The sequence below is a fragment of the Silurus aristotelis genome (genome assembly GCF_946808225.1).
Source record: "Silurus aristotelis genome assembly, chromosome: 12".
Taxonomy (NCBI): Eukaryota; Metazoa; Chordata; class Actinopteri; order Siluriformes; family Siluridae; genus Silurus; species Silurus aristotelis.
This window is the reverse complement of record NC_139585.1, coordinates 28345092-28361826: the sequence shown is the minus strand read 5'-3', so window position 1 is coordinate 28361826 and position 16735 is coordinate 28345092. Positions and strand designations below refer to the sequence as shown.

The window sequence follows — 16735 nt, the reverse complement described above, 5'->3', positions numbered from 1 at the left end:
TCCCTATTGAGTGAGCCAGTGGTGATTGTCGCAAGAAAAAACTCCCTGAGATGGCCTTGAGAGGAACCAGACTCCGAAGGGAACCCGTCCTCATGACCTCGAATGTCTATTCATTACAGTTCATGCAACCTGTGGGCCTGAGCCATTGTAGTAGAATGTTGATATTAATTACAGTCCAAATCCATCCTCAAAGTTTTTTAGTTGCACAATAACTTCATGGAGCTTTGGACTGTTGATGTGGAAGCATCCCCAGCTTTGCAGAGTGGTCCCCAGTGGCCTCTAAACCTTACACCATACTGAAAGAGTATTGCTTTGTTGCAGGGGTACAGCAATGTACCTCTGAACATTGGTACATTTTTGTACCGTCTTATTTGTACCTCTTAAAGAACACACCCCAATTGATAGAAATATACCTTTGTGTCCTGGTATGGTTTAAAATCACATCCTGATATTTTTCTATAGCAGGGGGCAATTTAATGCAGAAATATTCTCCCACACCACCCCACTGCTGCGCTCCCTTCACTGACTTCCAGTAGCTGCACGTATCAGATTCAAAACACTGATGCTTGTCTACAAGGCCAAAAATGGACCAGGTGTACATGAGAGACATCAACAAACCGGCAGATCCTTATTGCTACTACATTGAAAAAATATATTCTTGACACTTGCATGCATATGTCTATATTGGTAGGTATTTTACATTAGTTTGGAGATAATGTGTATGAGCCACACAAATACAATTGTGTATCGTGTTACTAAAGCCCCCCCCAAACAAATTACATATTATACTCATGAGAAGCAACGACTGGGCAATGCCTATTGTCAAAACAGAAAGTATTTTCGTGCCAAGAACACCAGCAAGTTTGTCTAGTCTGACAACATTATACGGTATTTCGTTATAGCTAGAAATTTTGTTATTTAAACCGTACGAAAGTATACAAAGGTGTTCTCAACAAAGAAATCAACAACCTGTAGTGCAAAAGTGCCTCGGGTGAGACAAATTGGTAGTGCACAATTATAGTTATATTATATTTAATAAGTTGGACAAAACAATAAACATAAATGCGACAATACAATATAATCACATATAAAGGCACTTGATAAATTACATTATCCAGTATTTGAAATTCAATCCAACATAACAAAAAAAAATAAAAAATGTTGTATCCACTGAGATAACAAAGAACCAGATATATTATTGAGGATTTTGACAGTTTGAAGTAAAAAGCTATTTTTGATAATTGGTGGACTTTGGTTTCTTCTGCCAGAAAGTGATGGTATAGTCATAAGTACGGTATGTGATTTTTGAGCATCGAATTCCACATATAGTCCCAATTCACTCTTATAATTCCCTCCACTCTTCTGGGAAGATGTTCCACTAGATTTTGTGTGTTATGAAAGGCAGGTACTGATGTAGGTGAAGAGACCTGGGGTGCAGTCAGCGTTCACATTCATCCCAAAGGTGTTCAGTAGGGTTATAGCAGGAGATCTTCCTCTCCAAAGCATGTAAACCAGATCTTTAAAGAGCTCACTTTGTGCACAGGGGCATCGCCATGCTGAAACAGGTTTGGATTTCCAAGTTCAATTGAATGCGCCATCTAAAGATGTCCTGTACGATTGAGAGCCTCCGGATTTGTGGTTACAGTTTGGAAAAGAACCACATATAGCAGGAAAGGGCAGGTGTCCCAATACTTATGGCAAGATAGCGTATCTTACAGTGTTTAGCAAAAATCTTAGATTTCCATTCAACCCTTTTGAAAGTTTTCCAGACGTCTTTAACCAAATTATATATATATATAAAAAAAGACAATTTGTCTCTTTGTTTTGTCATTTGCAAAATGCAATGCAAAATGTTGTCTGTATAAGTATTTAACCCCTAAGTTTCAACATTAAATAGATTAAATCTAGTGATTCGATAATGACACAATTGCTTTGAAATGTGAAAAAGTTCACATTTTCTGTCTAAAAGACCCCCTTAATTTAAGTATCATGTCTGTGTTTTTCTAAACCATGTCAAGAGGCAAAGTGTGAAATGAAAACCAGTGACAATTCAAAATAATTGACCTTTATTTCTGTCCGATGTTCATGTCATTCATTTCAAATAAAGTTAAAGAAAGCAATATAAGTCAAAGTCTTCAGGAAAACTGTGGCAAATTTTCCAATATGTTTAGAAGAAACTCAGAACCCAGTTTCTTTATCTTCTTCTTCTTCTCCAAAATGTCCTACATGCGCTGTCCCTCTAATAAACTCATTTCTAATGCTGTCCATCATCGTCACTCCCAACGAAAACCTCAACATCTTCAGTTCTGCTACCTCCAGAGTTTCTTTATAAAACTGCAAAAAGCTACTAATGAATTTTAAAGGCAGAGGGTTCTCACAAATATATTTGTTTTGATTGGAAGGAAAGTCAGCAGGAATTATGTCAATAGACATCAACAGCCCTTCCATAGAATACAGGGGGCAACAGAACAGGGGGGTCAAGTATAAATGGAGAAGGAGCTGGAAAAGCAAAAAATTGCAATATCACAAAATCGCACATTTTCAAATTTTAAATATGTCAAAGCAATTTATGCAAGATATAGCTTTTTCCGAAGGCTGCTCATTGGCCAGTCCTTAATATCCGACATTCTTTTTGGGGACGTAAACATAGAATGGTTGACGCCAAATATGACCCAACTGTAGTTCAGATTGTAGAGTTCTGTGGTTTTGAGATTAGGCTAAGAAAGTAGACATTCATTGTGCAAACAAACAAACAAAACAAATCTAAAACTGGATGTACAAAATGTCTCTCTTTTTGTGAACACTTGTATTATTACATGTAAAAAACTATTTTGAATTCTTTGGAACTTACAGTCATGAAGCTGAAGGTCCTATACTAAATTAACTTCAATGACGGTACCGAATGTTATCCAAGGATCTGAACAGAATCGAATGAATCAGTTTTGTAATAAGTGAATTTTGGGGAAGCTCCTCCTCCTTAAGTGTAATTCCATCACTCATTTTATCACTTATGATGGCTACAGGATGATCACATGACCAAACATTCAATCATATTGGCAAATTCCAACTTGGATAGGAACCCTCATCATGCTTTATTGTGATATCCTGTCTTGAAATACTAAAAGTTGGACTGGAGACACGCTCTTGACAAAACACACTCTTAATCAACATTTTGAATTGTTGTGACTTACTGCGAAGAACGAGGACCAGAGTACACTAATAATGAGGGCATAATTTACTTAATGTTAGACATGACATGCATAATGGAACACTCAAATAAAATCTGAATAAAAAAATTCAAGATGATTGGAGTCAATAAATATTTTTATTTCAAGCTAAGCTGATAAAAACTGAATAGAAACATACATTCATTTTATAGGAACACAATATTAAGCAGTTTTATCTTAGCATAGCTTTACCATGACATTCCTTGATTCATATACATTGTTTCGGAATGAACCATTTATAAAATAATGTTCCTAAACAACAAAACAAGTGCGTTTCTATATAGATGTGTTCAGAAGCATCATGGACGCTTCCTTTCCTTTTCTCAGAAGTGGTAAGGAGCAGCGCAGCAGCTCTTGGATCTCATTCTGCACCATTGATAGCAACCGGGGACAGGTTCTAAAAATCAGGCCTGTCCTTCTTCAGCTTGGAGTAGTCCGTGGTTATTGATAAGAGCTGTGGAGAGAAAAATGGAGTTTATGCCCCGTCATTAGGATCAGTCTATCTCCTTTAATGATAACACACTTTATGCATCTGGTGTTGAACCAGAAGACGCATTACAGAAGTAATAAATCTGTTCAATAACTAGGAACTAGTTTGACAGATAGTCAAACAAAAAAAGCTCATTGAGTGGCCTTAAATATCTTGTCTGACAGGTGCAGGCTATTTAGGATCATTCTGGCCAGTTCAGTTTTGCTTAACAGCATCTGCTGCCCTCTGCTGCCTATTCTCTGTATCATGAATGATTATATTTTGTTTCTTTCCTGTTTTCTCTCGAACACAATTTTTTCACAATCACAACATAACAAAAGTGTTTTCTCTCGATTATAACAATTTGTTAGTGATCTCGACATTACAAACATTGTTTCCCAGAAACCCCTCGTCAAATTTTTCATGGTTTAAATTGTAATAATAGGAAACGTATTGGGTTTAATAGACGCTAGTAATTGGTTGGCTTTTATTGGTGGTACTAGATCAGATTAGATTAGATTCAACTTTATTGTCATTACACATGTACAAGTACAAGGCACTGAAATGCAGTTTAGGTCTAACCAGAAGTGCAATAGCAGCAAGTGCAGGATATACAGTGTTTACATAAGTTACATAAATTTAATTAAATGGTATTATAGGATAAGTTTACAAATGTGTATGTACTATGAACATAATATACAGATGTCTATTACTATAAACTGAAATGTAGAGAAGGATATGTGCTATAAACAAAATATATGGCTATTACTATAAACAGATATTTACAGAAGGATATGTACTATGAATGTAATATACAACTATTACTATGAACAGAAATCAGGTGGATATATACAATGGTAAGTTAGGCAATGGTGAGCAGCAGTGCAATGGATATAGAGTAGTGCAAATTAATTAATTATAGACAGACGCTATCTAGGTAACAGTGCAATGGAAAAAGTTATTAAACATTCAGATGATCCGCTTTGGCGACCCCTAATGGGAGAAGCCGAAATAAGAAGTTAAAGTGTTTTAGTGCAAGATGCATATGTGAACAGTTGGTACTGTGAATAAACAGTTGGTAGCGCATATGAGCGCAAGTTTTACTGTAAGGTGTGAAATGAGCAAGTGTACAAATGAGTTTTTGTGTCAACCCAATCTGGTTGTACATCACATGCTAATATCCACGGGACACCAATAGGGATCATTAGGATGTCACTGATCCCTAATAATAATGTACAAATAAAACAAACATTGGAAACCATTTAGTTCTAATGGTTACCAGCTGATGGTTATTGTAGAGTTTATAATGGTATTTGTGTAGTTGAATACGTCAAAGGTTTTTGTGCCGTTTCTTTTGTTTCATGGACGTTTCACTACATTTAACTAGAGGTATTTATATATTTTTTTTAATTATTAGGGGAACTTTATCTCCAAACTTTTCCTAAATAAAGGTATGAATAATTCATATCATTTTTAAAGATTTACAAACACCAGCTCTTAACACTATTAGTAGTTCCAATACCCTGAATTGTACCTGTGTAATGGACGTTTTAAGGTTCATTAGAAGCAAGGCATCAAGTTCAATCGGATATACAACGTAAAACGATTTGAACATATTGAAACTTTGAATATGAACACAAATTGTTTGTACTTTTCCGGATTTTCCCCCCTCACCTTGTATTGGTCATTAGGGCCGAGCTTGTTCCAGGGTTCAGGGTTATTGGTGTGGTCCCACCTATGGTGCACATTATATAGTTAAATGCTTGATGTTTTAAAATATAAAAAATGTTACACAACTCCACAACTAATGGTAGCCTTTGGTTTCGCAGTTTGCATTTACTTTTTGGTCTAATAAAATTGGACCAAAACATAAATTATGCTAATATTTTATCGGCATCCACATTAGCTATAAGCAGTTATTACCTCTGGTGTTAATTTACTGTATGTAGACTTATATACTCTATATGGATTTTATTTTTTAAGGCACTCACGTGCAGTCCGGGTTCTTGAGCGCCGCCCGGCAGAGAGAGAGGGCCGACATGGTGGCTCCGCCCCCAATGAATATAAACAGAGGGATTAGCTGTGAAAATAAAAAATCGCTGTGATACCTAAAATAGCATAACTTAATGCGACACTAAGAATGCAACAGATTAGTTTCCTTCTCTGGATTTCCGATTTAAAATCTTGAAACCTGGAAAAGCCTTACTAGCCGAGATCAAAAGTTTGTGGACACCTGGTTAGACCCGATTTGCTGTAATATTGAATTCCGCACTTCTTGAGATGTTTCACTGGAATATTTTGGCGTGTACTGGTGGAAATGTGTGCTCATTCAACCACAAGTGTGTTAGTAAATTCACTGATGTAGATGTGAGGAGGCTTTGCAATTCGAGCCAGAGTGCCAAACGTAATCCGAAAGAGTATTTAATAGGGTTGATGTCAAAGCTCTATAGCAGGAGATCTTCCACTCCAGCATATCTTCATGGAGCTGGCTTTGGATGTCATGCTGGTTTGGGGTTTCCCCTTTAAGTGACCAAAAACATCTTATAAAATTGTGTGCCTCCAACTTTGTGGGATTATTGTGGGAAAAAAAACACATATAATGCCTTCTGATTGGCCAGAAGGCATTGATTAATGTTTAGGATTAGTTGCAGCATCTTTCTTTCTTTCTTTCTTTCTTTCTTTTGAACACAATGCATTTGTTTAGCATTTTTCTAGAATTCCATGTTTTCTAGTAATGCATGCTTATAATTAGATAATGTACAGCATTTCGGATTTGACCTCAGTGTCCTTGTACTGGTTTCCTTTCAGGAATTTGAAAGCCAGGATGCAATTTCATATGCAAGCATTCATTCATTTTAGATCATATCATTTTATGAGAAATTTATTCGTCCACCATAAACGTCTCGATTGATCATAAATCGCGTGCACTACTGTAGGTATATTATACTATATAGGCCTTATGGAATTCCGCATTGCAGCGCGCGCCGTTATACACGTGAGAATCATAATCAGATCAAATGGGAGACTGGTTAGTCCGATCTATTTAATCTAATAATTTAATTAGATCCTCAAAAGAAAAATGCTCCTGGTTTCATTCATTATTTTAAAGCTGATCACAGATCCCCTGTGAATAGCGATGGACCGTTTGATTCAATGTCAATTAGGTTGAAAGGAAAGACGTGCGCTTACCGCCGGGTGACTCCTCAGCTGCTTTGCAATCATTCCAAGCATCTTGTCTGAAATAATGCAAAAAAATATATAGATTATAGCCTGTATAATAAAAAGAGGAAGAATACTCAAAGATGTCTCGCGATGTACGCTCGAGCTCTTTTCCGGGTGGGTCGTTTCACGGGTGCGGGAGTCGACTCCGAGTGATCCGAGTCTTATGGTAAACGACTCGGCGTTTAAATGCCTGGAGTCGATTCTTTATTTCAAATGTATTCATATACTATTATATTATTACTATCTGTCTGTCTGTCTGTCTGTCTGTCTGTCTGGATGGATGGATGATGGATGGATGAATGGATGGATGGATGGATGGATGGATGGATGGATGGGTGGGTGGATGGATGGATGGATGGATGGATGGATGGATGGATGGATGGATGGATGGATAGATAGATAGATAGATAGATAGATAGATAGATAGATAGATAGATAGATAGATAGATAGATAGATAGATAGATAGATAGATAGGTAGGTAGGTAGGAACATCCCACAAGAGCAGCAGTTTTGGAGATGCTCTGACCCAGTCGTCTAGCCATCACACTTTGGTCCTTGTCAAACTCGCTTAAATCATTAGGCTGGCCCATTAGTTTTTGCTTCTAACACATTAACTTTGAGGACTAAATGTTCACTTGCTGGTTAAATCTGGATCTGGCGAATTCGTTGACTGCGTATCTATTTCTTCGCCACCAGATGTCGCCACTGCTTTTTGAGTGTGTGGGCCCTTTCTCGTTTTGTTACTGTCTTCTTTTTTTGTTTAAGATTTAATATTGTTATTGTTTATCTTTTAATGTTGATCAGGTTTTTTTGTGATTTATTGTGTTTCTTTTGTGTCCCCAGTCTCCCGCCCTGAGTTACACTGCTTTTGATTATTTGATATCGTTACTATCTTGTTAGAGAAGTGAAAAAAAAAGAGTGCAGGCAGGGTGGAGTGGGTGGAGAGGAGGGGGAGTGAAAAGGAGAGTTTATAGGACTGTGGCTACTGTTCATCCATTCTATCTATCTATCTATCTATCTATCTATCTATCTATCTATCTATCTATCTATCTATCTATCTATCTATTTTTCGATTCTGTCTGTCTGTCTGTCTGTCTGTCTGTCTGTCTGTCTATCTATCTATCTATCTATCTATCTATCTATCTATCTATCTATCTATCTATCTATCTATTTTTTCAGTTTTGTTAAAACAGAACAGTTATTTATAAAAGCTATAATAATGTGGATTAATCAGACCCTTACATCAGACACTACATTCAACATGAACCCTTTACCTGCAGTATCCCGGATGAGAATGTTATTGTTATTATAAGATTGCTGAGATCGAGTTCTTCTACTTTACAGAAGCTGCAAAAACTAATCGGAGTCTGGATGCCTACAGTTACTTCCTTAGCTGAGAAATGTAATCGCTTATAACGCTTAGCTTGAGTCTGTTTGGAGCGTCACACGCGCTTATAAACGCTCTTTTGTTTGGATACGTTGCTATGGTAACCGGGGATCATCAGCGCGCATTGCATATGCGCATATCCGGGTATGTCAACATGAATTCACTGTAATAAACGAAGCATTATAAGTAATGTACAATAAAACACAATGAATATTTTTTTTATTTCACTGTGAATATTTTTCTTGCGCGTGTAATCTAGCACTTACGGTGCTGGGAGCGTTTAAAAAGGATATAAATGAAGCCCCGTTATGACGCGTCTTTATATCCTTTTTTAAACGCTCCCAGCACCGTAAGTGCTAGATTACACGCGCAAATAAAACAATTTACCAGCTAAAAGTAAAAATTGCTCCCATTAAACTTTCACTTGAGTAAAAGTACAACGTATTTGAATTGGACACATGTACATAAGCATCCAAAGTACTATGATCTTTTATAGATATAATGTCATTTTTAATCATGATATTAATGAGTCAAACACTGATATCTATTCAAACGATGATTTCTTTCATCATTTCTTCTTCTCAAAATGTTCTGCTTGCTGTTGAACTGAGGTTGGTGGAAGTGTGTTGTATGTTGCCTGGAAACAGTTTGTGGTAATAAACAAGAAGGTGCGATTCAATGCTGTCTGACGTCTTTCTTTTTTTTTTTTATCTAATTCATATTCAATTCAAATTGATCATGTATTGTTGGTTTTGAATAAAAGTAGATTCCTTTGAGTTGTTAGACAGTATAAATCCTTCACTGCTGTAATCCGAGCGTCATGTTTTGTTTTTCGGGAATTTCAACTCAAATTTCCAAAAGCAGGTAAGTTAGTGGTCTGAGAGAGCGCATGAACGACGTGGTCCTGGTTTTAATTTGGACATTTGTAATCGCAAGAATAAATAAACTGTTTAACGCCAGTGTTTCGAATGTGCACGTTACCTAACCGGAAATGTCCAAGGACCAAAGACATCAATATATATATATCCAGCCAGGAATCCTCTATCCTCTTGGAAATTTAAATCCTACCTTTACATTTGTGGTAAACTGTTTGCAGAAGGCAGACATATGACTGTGATGATCAGGTGTTGATATACTCTTAGCCATATAGCATAGCTTTGGCAGTAAGCTTGGGGTCATTCTCCCTGTGGGAAGGTGAGCTTCTACTTAAGTCTGAAGCCCCTTGTCGAATGAATTAAATATTCTAGGTTTGCGTTGCCTTGGCATCCCCTCGACCTTGACCATTTTCCAATTCCGTCCTGAAGAAAAGTGTTACCACAAAATGATGCCACCACCACCGTGTCTCACGGTGTGCACAAACTGTAAGGAACAATAAAAGAGAACTGACAACAATGTAAACCTGGCACAGAAGAAAAAAAAAGGGTCCAAAAAAGAGGCAGTTGTTTTATTGCAGGTAGAACAGAAACAGCCGCATTTTTATTGGCGTCACGAACAGGATTTTGCGACGTCAAAATGAACGGACATTTAAAAAGTGTGAAAATCGATTGTTTGATGACGACATCACCCTCAATCGTGTAACAAAGCCTCGATGACACAAAGCTCTCCTGGTGTTTACAATGAGATGCTAATGCAGAGACCGAACCTGGCAGTTACATGAACAGTAGACATACGTATGCACTGGTCTGTAAAAGTACAGATAAACATATTTACAGATGCATCTTCTCAGATTTACGTGGCGCAAAAATGGCTGTTTTTGGCAGTTTGGATTCATCTTCAGACAAAACGGAATGAATTAAAAGAGAGGGGGGGGGGGGGGAAGGCAGCTAGTTTCTTGTCATAACCATACCTCAGGATAGCTTTGTGCATTTTACGCAGAAGTCTCGTTGACTAATTAAAGGGAGAAATTTGAGAAAAGATCTGAGAGTGTGTGACTTGTTTACCTAGAAGTGTGTGTCTGGTGATTAGGCAGTCGGTGCATAGTCCACAGTCGAAGAAAAGTGTGCGGCAAAGACACCCGAAGAAAAGGCAGACAGTCGAAAAAAACAGAGAGAAATTAGGAAAAGAAGCAGAAATTAGAGGAGTCAGTGTGAAATCCCGTACCGGTAATCGGTTTCTAGATTAAACCACATGACGTAGTGCATTTGCATTGAACATTATACATCGGCTAATAATGGGCTGCTGTGTCTTTGGATGCCTTTGCTGATTAAATAAATTTGTGTGTTTGTGACTGTGTGTGTGTGTGTGTGTGGTTCTAGCTGGGTGTGAGAGCAGGACTTGGCTCTGCACTAATGTTCACCAGGCACTCTGTGGACCTCAGGCTGGGAAGAGACTTACAGCTGGGTAACGAGCTCAGGGAACCACACAGGCCTAAGATGGAGGGCGTAAAGTTTTTATCTGTAGAGGACGAGACAAAAGAACAATCATAGACACCATTACACCATTACATTAACTATATTGTCCCAAAGCAAGACCAAAATGAAATTACAACCTTCATTCCTTGGTTTTATTCATCACTGCCTTAAAGTTGTTCCATTTCTAAGCACTTCTTGTCACTGAAAAATGGGGAATCGCAAATTTTTGGAAATGGCCTTCATAACCCTTCCCAAACTGATGAGCAGCAATGATTGCTTCTCTGACCAATGTCTGATGTCCTTTTTTCTTGGCATGATATAGACACATATCTGAATGCCCCAGACCACCATCCAGCCTAACATTAATCTTTTATAGAGGTAGTCACACTTTGATGAACTCATTACATTAGCTGCTAATCACTTTTTTTATGATTATGGATGTAGATTAATAGACTTTTTCTCACCACCCAAAAAAAATCACTCTCATTTTCCAGTGAAATCAATCCTTAAAACTGAAATTTCAGTCTGAAATCATTCTAAAGGTTTTACCTGCTCTGCACCAAGGCTGGCCATTTGGCTTTCCCTCGGTTTTTTGAGAATCCGAGTCCAAGCTGATGTGTGCCGAGAGAATCTCAGGACTCCGGAAGCTTCCACTGTGGCTTAAATGCAAAGAAAAACATTTAGTTAAGATTCTGGCAAATTTTTAGTTATTGGAGTGCTGCAAATGCCAATCTCAGATGCCAGTATCAGACCTGCAGTAGAGCTGGCTTTCTTCCTGGTTGTTGTAGGTGTGCAATGATGGCCACTGATTTACAAGAGGAATGGATATATCCTTAGACAAAGGATTTGCTTCACCAGGAATCAGACTTGTTCTGAGAAATAAAAGCATTATAAATCAGGACATTGTCTAAACCCAGCTTCGCATTTCTCAATGAGGGTGACATTGAAACCCTTGGGTACAAAACTCATTACAGGGTTTTTAGGTAGGACCGTTTTACTCATTCAAAAAACTGAAGTATTATAACCAAATGCATCGATATTAAACTACACTACTGTATTGCAGCTGCTAAAGAAAAACCCCCAAGACTTTCCGAACAATCAGGTCGACTCTGCTGTGCAGCATAACAAAAGACTGCGGGGTGTCTTACAGCTGCTCCTGTAGCTCCAGCACGACAGACTCCAATTCTCTCTTCTCCTGTTGGCTCTGAAGCTGAATCTCCTCCAGTTTCTTGTTCAGTTTCTTGTTTTCCATTTCCAGATTCTTCAGCTGCGACTCTCGCAATCGCACAAGCTCCTCCAGATAACCCTACACACACACATACACACACACACCTGAGCTCTGTAAGTCACTCCACAGCATCTTTAACCCTTATTCTGATTGCTTTCATTTTCCTCATTAAATTGCATCCCCATTTACAGTATAACATCGTTTTCAGTTTGATATTTCAATGATATTAAGAATTCCGAAGCAACGGGGGCAAATAAGTGTTCACTCTTCTGCCGCCCCCCCCCCCCCCCCATGTGATTTGTTGCTTCGGTGTTATATCTAAACATTGTGCCTAAGGATGACGCTCCATTGCTGTGTGTTTAAACAGGCAGTATAATAACAGGCAAACAAAAAAAACGGTGATATACCGTAATAAGAAAAGTATCTAAAGTAAATAATCAACGTCCGGATGGTAACAGTGATTCTAGTCTCTGCTCACCTTCTGGGCGTTTACAATTTTGAACCTCTGATCCATCCTGCGGCATTTGTTCCTCCAGCTTTCTTCGTCTGTGACCAGCGGAATGTAGGGATGCTCAGGAATGCTGTCGTCGCTGTTGCTGCTGTCCACGCTGCAGCAGTCGTCGTCGTCGCTCAGATAGTCGTAGCTGAACAGACAAATGAACGATGGGAAAAGTGATTTCCATCACGACAATATAAGTTTTATTCATTCGGAAAATAATTAAAAAGCTGACCTCTGAGTGAACTTGAGATACGGCGTATAGTCGATCACCGCCTCTGTTTTTCCATCCAGAGCCTCTCCTTTTAAACAGAAACTGGCAAGAAAAAAAATGGCAGTGAATTGCAGTAAAAAGAATTGCAGGGGAAAAAAAAAAAGAGTATAACAATCAATATATTGGTTATTTCACTATAAACTAAACTTTCTTTCGGCTTCTCCCATTAGGGGTCGCCACAGCGGACCATCCGCATGTTTGATTTGGCACGTTTTTACGCTGGATGCCCTTCTAAACCCAACCCTCCCCATTTATCCAGGCTTGGGACCGGCACTAAGGCTTGTGCAACCCAAATGGCTGGGTTGGTTCAATTTCTAATTAATACATAGGAACATTTGTGTTAATATTATGTTTGTCTACGTATTAAATTATTCCCAAATAGTCTGTTTATATCATAAACTCTATTTTGCTTGTTGAACCAATCAGATTATGACTTGCTTACTCCAGGGCCCCGTAGAAGGCATCCCAAAACGTCGGCCTTTTTTACGTTCTTTGACTGGACGGTCAAGAGAGCGCACTAATCAGAGCTATTAAACCGCATCTGTAGCAAACTGCACAACCTCAAATATTGATTTATGTGTATTTAAAAGCATTTTTTTTTTTTTTCACAACGGCTGGCAAGAATAGATGGACATCGTGAGCATATCGATGCTTCTGCTTGAGATAATGTATGCGGTCTGTGGCTACAGTGAAAGGAGACGTGTTGAATTGGGTTCATTGGGTTTCTTGCTTTAGCGATGACATTTATTCTCTCTGTATGAGATTCCTGTCTGTGATGCAGTGCTCTGTTCTACTGCGTTTCTCGATAACACTGTTTCTATTAGCATCATAATGATGGTTCAGATCTCGTCTGACCTGAAGTCAATTGCTCCGAGTCCAATTAACATCCCTGTAAGAACGCTGGCTTCCTCTCTTAACATGATGGCCCCTTCATCGTAGAACCTCCTGCACACACACATGTTTTTTCTCTAGATATCTGCATGTATAGAATTATATATTCCAATTCAAATACAGTATACAGTGAATTAAGTGTCAGACCTGGTAGTTCGACTGTCTCTCAGGGCTGTGGCGATGTACTCGGACAGACGTTTTTCCATCAGTGCAACTCTTATCCAAGCTCTGCCCTACATACAACAACAACAAGGATAACAGCAACAGTAAAACAATAAACTTTGAGAATGCTTCACAGCTAGAACCCCTGACCCTCACCTTTGCTCGAGACGAGCTGATGTTCTCCATGTTCTCGATGCTGCCGATGCAGCTGTTTTGCAATTTACTACAGGCCAGACGGATGAAGTCCCAGAAACTGCGCTGGCCATCGAACCAGCTTCCTGCTCCTGAAATACCAATACAAAGTGTTTTTGTTATACTTACTGGTTCCCCCTGCTGTAACCCTCAATAAAAATGATTCTGTATTTTTTTTTTTTAACCTTTAAAGCCGTGGCTCAGGATGTGCTCAAGAATGGAGGCAAAGTTGATGAATTCCTCTGAGGAGTCATCAATTGGTTCTGCCGTATACTTCTCCAGCAAGGTCTTCACGGAAAACCTGTTGCACAAAAACACAACGTAAGAAATAATACCATTGGTTACCTTCATGGTTACACCTGTCATGGAATCAGCCTCTTTCATTGAAACCTCTCCAACACCATGGGAATGACCGAAGAGCACAGCTGGAATGGGCTACAAGACCATCAAATTGTTGCCTTGGACATATGTTTTGGGTCATTGTCATGCTGGAAGACCGGTCCACCACCCATCTTCAGTGTTCTGGCTGAGGCCAAGAGGTTCTCATCTAAGATTCTGCAGTGCATGGCCCCGTTCATGTGGTGAAGTACAGTACAAAAAGGGTACTTCCTGTACCCTTAGCAGAGAAACAGCCCCAAAGCAGAATGTTTCCTCCTCCATGTTTGACAGTGGGGATGATGTTCTTGTGGTCATATTCAGCATTTCTCTGCCTCCAAACACGGCGAGATGAGTTGATACCCAAGTCTTCTTTGAATCATTCAGGTGCTCATTGGCAAACTTCAGACGCATCTGTTCATGTGTTCTTTTGAGCAGTAGGAGTGTGTTACTGATGGTTTTCTTGGTGACTGTGGTCCCAGCTCCCTTTAGATCATTAACAAGCTCCTCCTGTGTAATTCTGGGCTGATCCCTCACATTTCTCAGGATCATCCCCACCCCATGAGGTGAGATTGTGCATGGATCTCCAGAACGAGGGCGATTGATTTATCTTGTATTTGTTCCTTTTTTGGATTATTGCAGCAACAGTGGTCTCTATCTCACCACGCTGATGGTCTTGTAGCCCATTCCAGCCTTGTGCTCTTTGGTCTTGCCCATGGTGGTAAAGAGGTTTGAATGTAAGAGTTGGATTTTGTGACAAGGGTTTTTTATAAACATGAGTTGATAATGAGTTTTTTTTCTTTCACTGTTAAAGTAAACCTACCATAAGAATTCTATACGGCTTTTTTTGTAAGGGGGTAATCTCACAAAATCAGCAGGGGATCAAATAATTATTTTATATAATATTCATGGACAAAAATATATGAAAACATAACTAAGGCTTTTGTTGGCCCTGATGGCCTACCACTAGATTACTCCAGCATTGCTTATTCCGAACAAAAATGGCACTGGTGTCACCTTCAGCTGTCTCGTGGAACAACAATGCCCCCTTGAGAACTACGTAGGACTGTACCAAGTGAGAAAAACAAATGAGCTGTGACGTTCACTCAAGCTCTTAAATCTGTGCACGAATTCAGTATAAACCAGTGGTGTATAAGTATTGTTCTGTAGTACACTTCATGATTCACACAGGGTTAAATTACAGGCAACCACACAAGAACCACACACAGCTTGTTAAAGCATAAGTAAGTGCACCTCACTCTAAAAATTGGATTCTATACACTATGTAGGGCACAATATGTTTAATACCAAGCCATTTAGAGCTCAGTACACACAGATAGGTGTAACTAAAAATGTTCCTCAACCCACATATGAGCTTCTACACCCTCTGAAGTGTACTATGTGTCCTACGCTGAGCCATTCAGAACCCACTACTCCATAGATGAATGCACCTTAGTCCATATATGAACTACTAAGCCCTTCAGAACCCTTCATTCTCTGGATAAGTCCAACTCACCCTACAAACTGGATTCTACACCCTATCCAGTGCATTATATCAGTGGTCCCCAACCTCCAGGCAGCGGACCGGCACCAGTCCGTGGGTCACTTGGTACCAGGCCCCACAAAAAGAATACATAATTTACATTATTTCCGTTTTATTTATTATCTGATTCTAATCGATGTTTTATTTTGGAAAATGACCGGATTCTCTCTGCCACATCTGTCTATGACTCACTCCTAATGCATGTCAAGATGCCTCGGTCACATGTCTTACCTCCATCCACTTCCTTCTTAAAGGGGCTCCGGGCGCTAACACATATTACATTACAGCTAAATTCAAACCCCCAAGCGAGCGAAATGATCAAACAACAACACAGTTGAAAATATTGTCTGACATTAATCCGGTCCATGGCTATATGTCCAGTGCCAAGCAATTCATAGTGCACAATTCTCTAAATAGGTGCACCTCAACCCACATATGAGCTTCTACACCCTATGAAGTGCAATATATGTCCAATACTAAGCCCTTCAGAACTTATTCCCTAGATAAAGGCAACTCAGACCATATATGGGCTTTTACACCATATAAAGTCCACTATATGTCCAATACTAAGCCCTTTCTGAACACATTATTCCCTAGATAAATGCACCTCAACCTTCAAAGTGGATTATACTATACAGTACCACTATACAGAAAGTGCAACAATGGGCCTGTAAGAGCTCAATACTCCCTAAATAAGTACACCTTACCCTATTTATTATATTGTACACCCTATGTAGTGTATTATCTATTCTACATGAAGTCATTCAGAACTCATTATTCCCTAGATAAATGCATTATAGCTCACATGGGCCTCTTCAGTGTGCTATGTGTCGTACATTGAGCAATTCAGAAAACACTATTCCCTAGATAAGTGCACCTCACCCTCACCCTGGATTCTACACCCTATGTTGAGCACT

At 39.0% G+C, this 16735-nt stretch overlaps 2 protein-coding genes across 3 annotated transcripts in view; both read right to left on the bottom strand.

Moving 5' to 3' along the window:
* Nucleotides 1–3306: 3306 nt before the first annotated feature.
* Nucleotides 3307–8338, bottom strand: ndufa4b (NDUFA4 mitochondrial complex associated b). 2 transcript variants are annotated; one of them, XM_083557223.1, is made up of 5 exons: nucleotides 8194–8338; nucleotides 6886–6932; nucleotides 5688–5776; nucleotides 5371–5431; nucleotides 3307–3681 (listed from the first exon to the last, which is right to left on the bottom strand). In XM_083557223.1, the coding sequence occupies exons 2-5, from the start codon at nucleotides 6925–6927 to the stop codon at nucleotides 3625–3627; spliced, it is 249 nt and encodes an 82-aa protein (XP_083413349.1). In that variant the 5' UTR covers nucleotides 6928–6932; nucleotides 8194–8338; the 3' UTR covers nucleotides 3307–3624. The 2 variants fall into 2 exon arrangements, with proteins under 2 accessions (XP_083413349.1, XP_083413348.1); XM_083557222.1 differs by lacking the exon at nucleotides 8194–8338 and having other exon boundaries at nucleotides 6886–7129.
* Nucleotides 8339–9736: 1398 nt separating this feature from the next.
* Nucleotides 9737–16735, bottom strand: part of rundc3ab (RUN domain containing 3Ab) — an 8486-nt gene continuing 1487 nt past the window's right edge. Inside the window, exons 2-11 of the mRNA XM_083557149.1 lie at nucleotides 14086–14201; nucleotides 13865–13992; nucleotides 13694–13779; nucleotides 13511–13600; nucleotides 12617–12697; nucleotides 12364–12529; nucleotides 11806–11963; nucleotides 11410–11529; nucleotides 11207–11316; nucleotides 9737–10700 (exon numbers count right to left, since the gene is read on the bottom strand). Of these exons, the coding sequence (XP_083413275.1) occupies nucleotides 10558–10700; nucleotides 11207–11316; nucleotides 11410–11529; nucleotides 11806–11963; nucleotides 12364–12529; nucleotides 12617–12697; nucleotides 13511–13600; nucleotides 13694–13779; nucleotides 13865–13992; nucleotides 14086–14201 (1198 nt within the window). The 3' untranslated portion in view covers nucleotides 9737–10557. The remainder of the gene's footprint in view (nucleotides 10701–11206; nucleotides 11317–11409; nucleotides 11530–11805; nucleotides 11964–12363; nucleotides 12530–12616; nucleotides 12698–13510; nucleotides 13601–13693; nucleotides 13780–13864; nucleotides 13993–14085; nucleotides 14202–16735) is intronic.

What these genes read in the sequence shown, in the direction of transcription:
- ndufa4b (XM_083557223.1), bottom strand. Translation starts at nt 6,927, where the DNA reads ATGCTTGGAATGATTGCAAAGCAGCTGAGGAGTCACCCGGCG. An exon ending in CTCAAGAACCCGGACTGCAC is followed by an intron (nt 5,432 to 5,687) that starts GTGAGTGCCTTA and finishes TGTGCACCATAG; the next exon opens with GTGGGACCACACCAATAACC. An exon ending in GCCCTAATGACCAATACAAG is followed by an intron (nt 3,682 to 5,370) that starts GTGAGGGGGGAA and finishes TTCTCTCCACAG; the next exon opens with CTCTTATCAATAACCACGGA.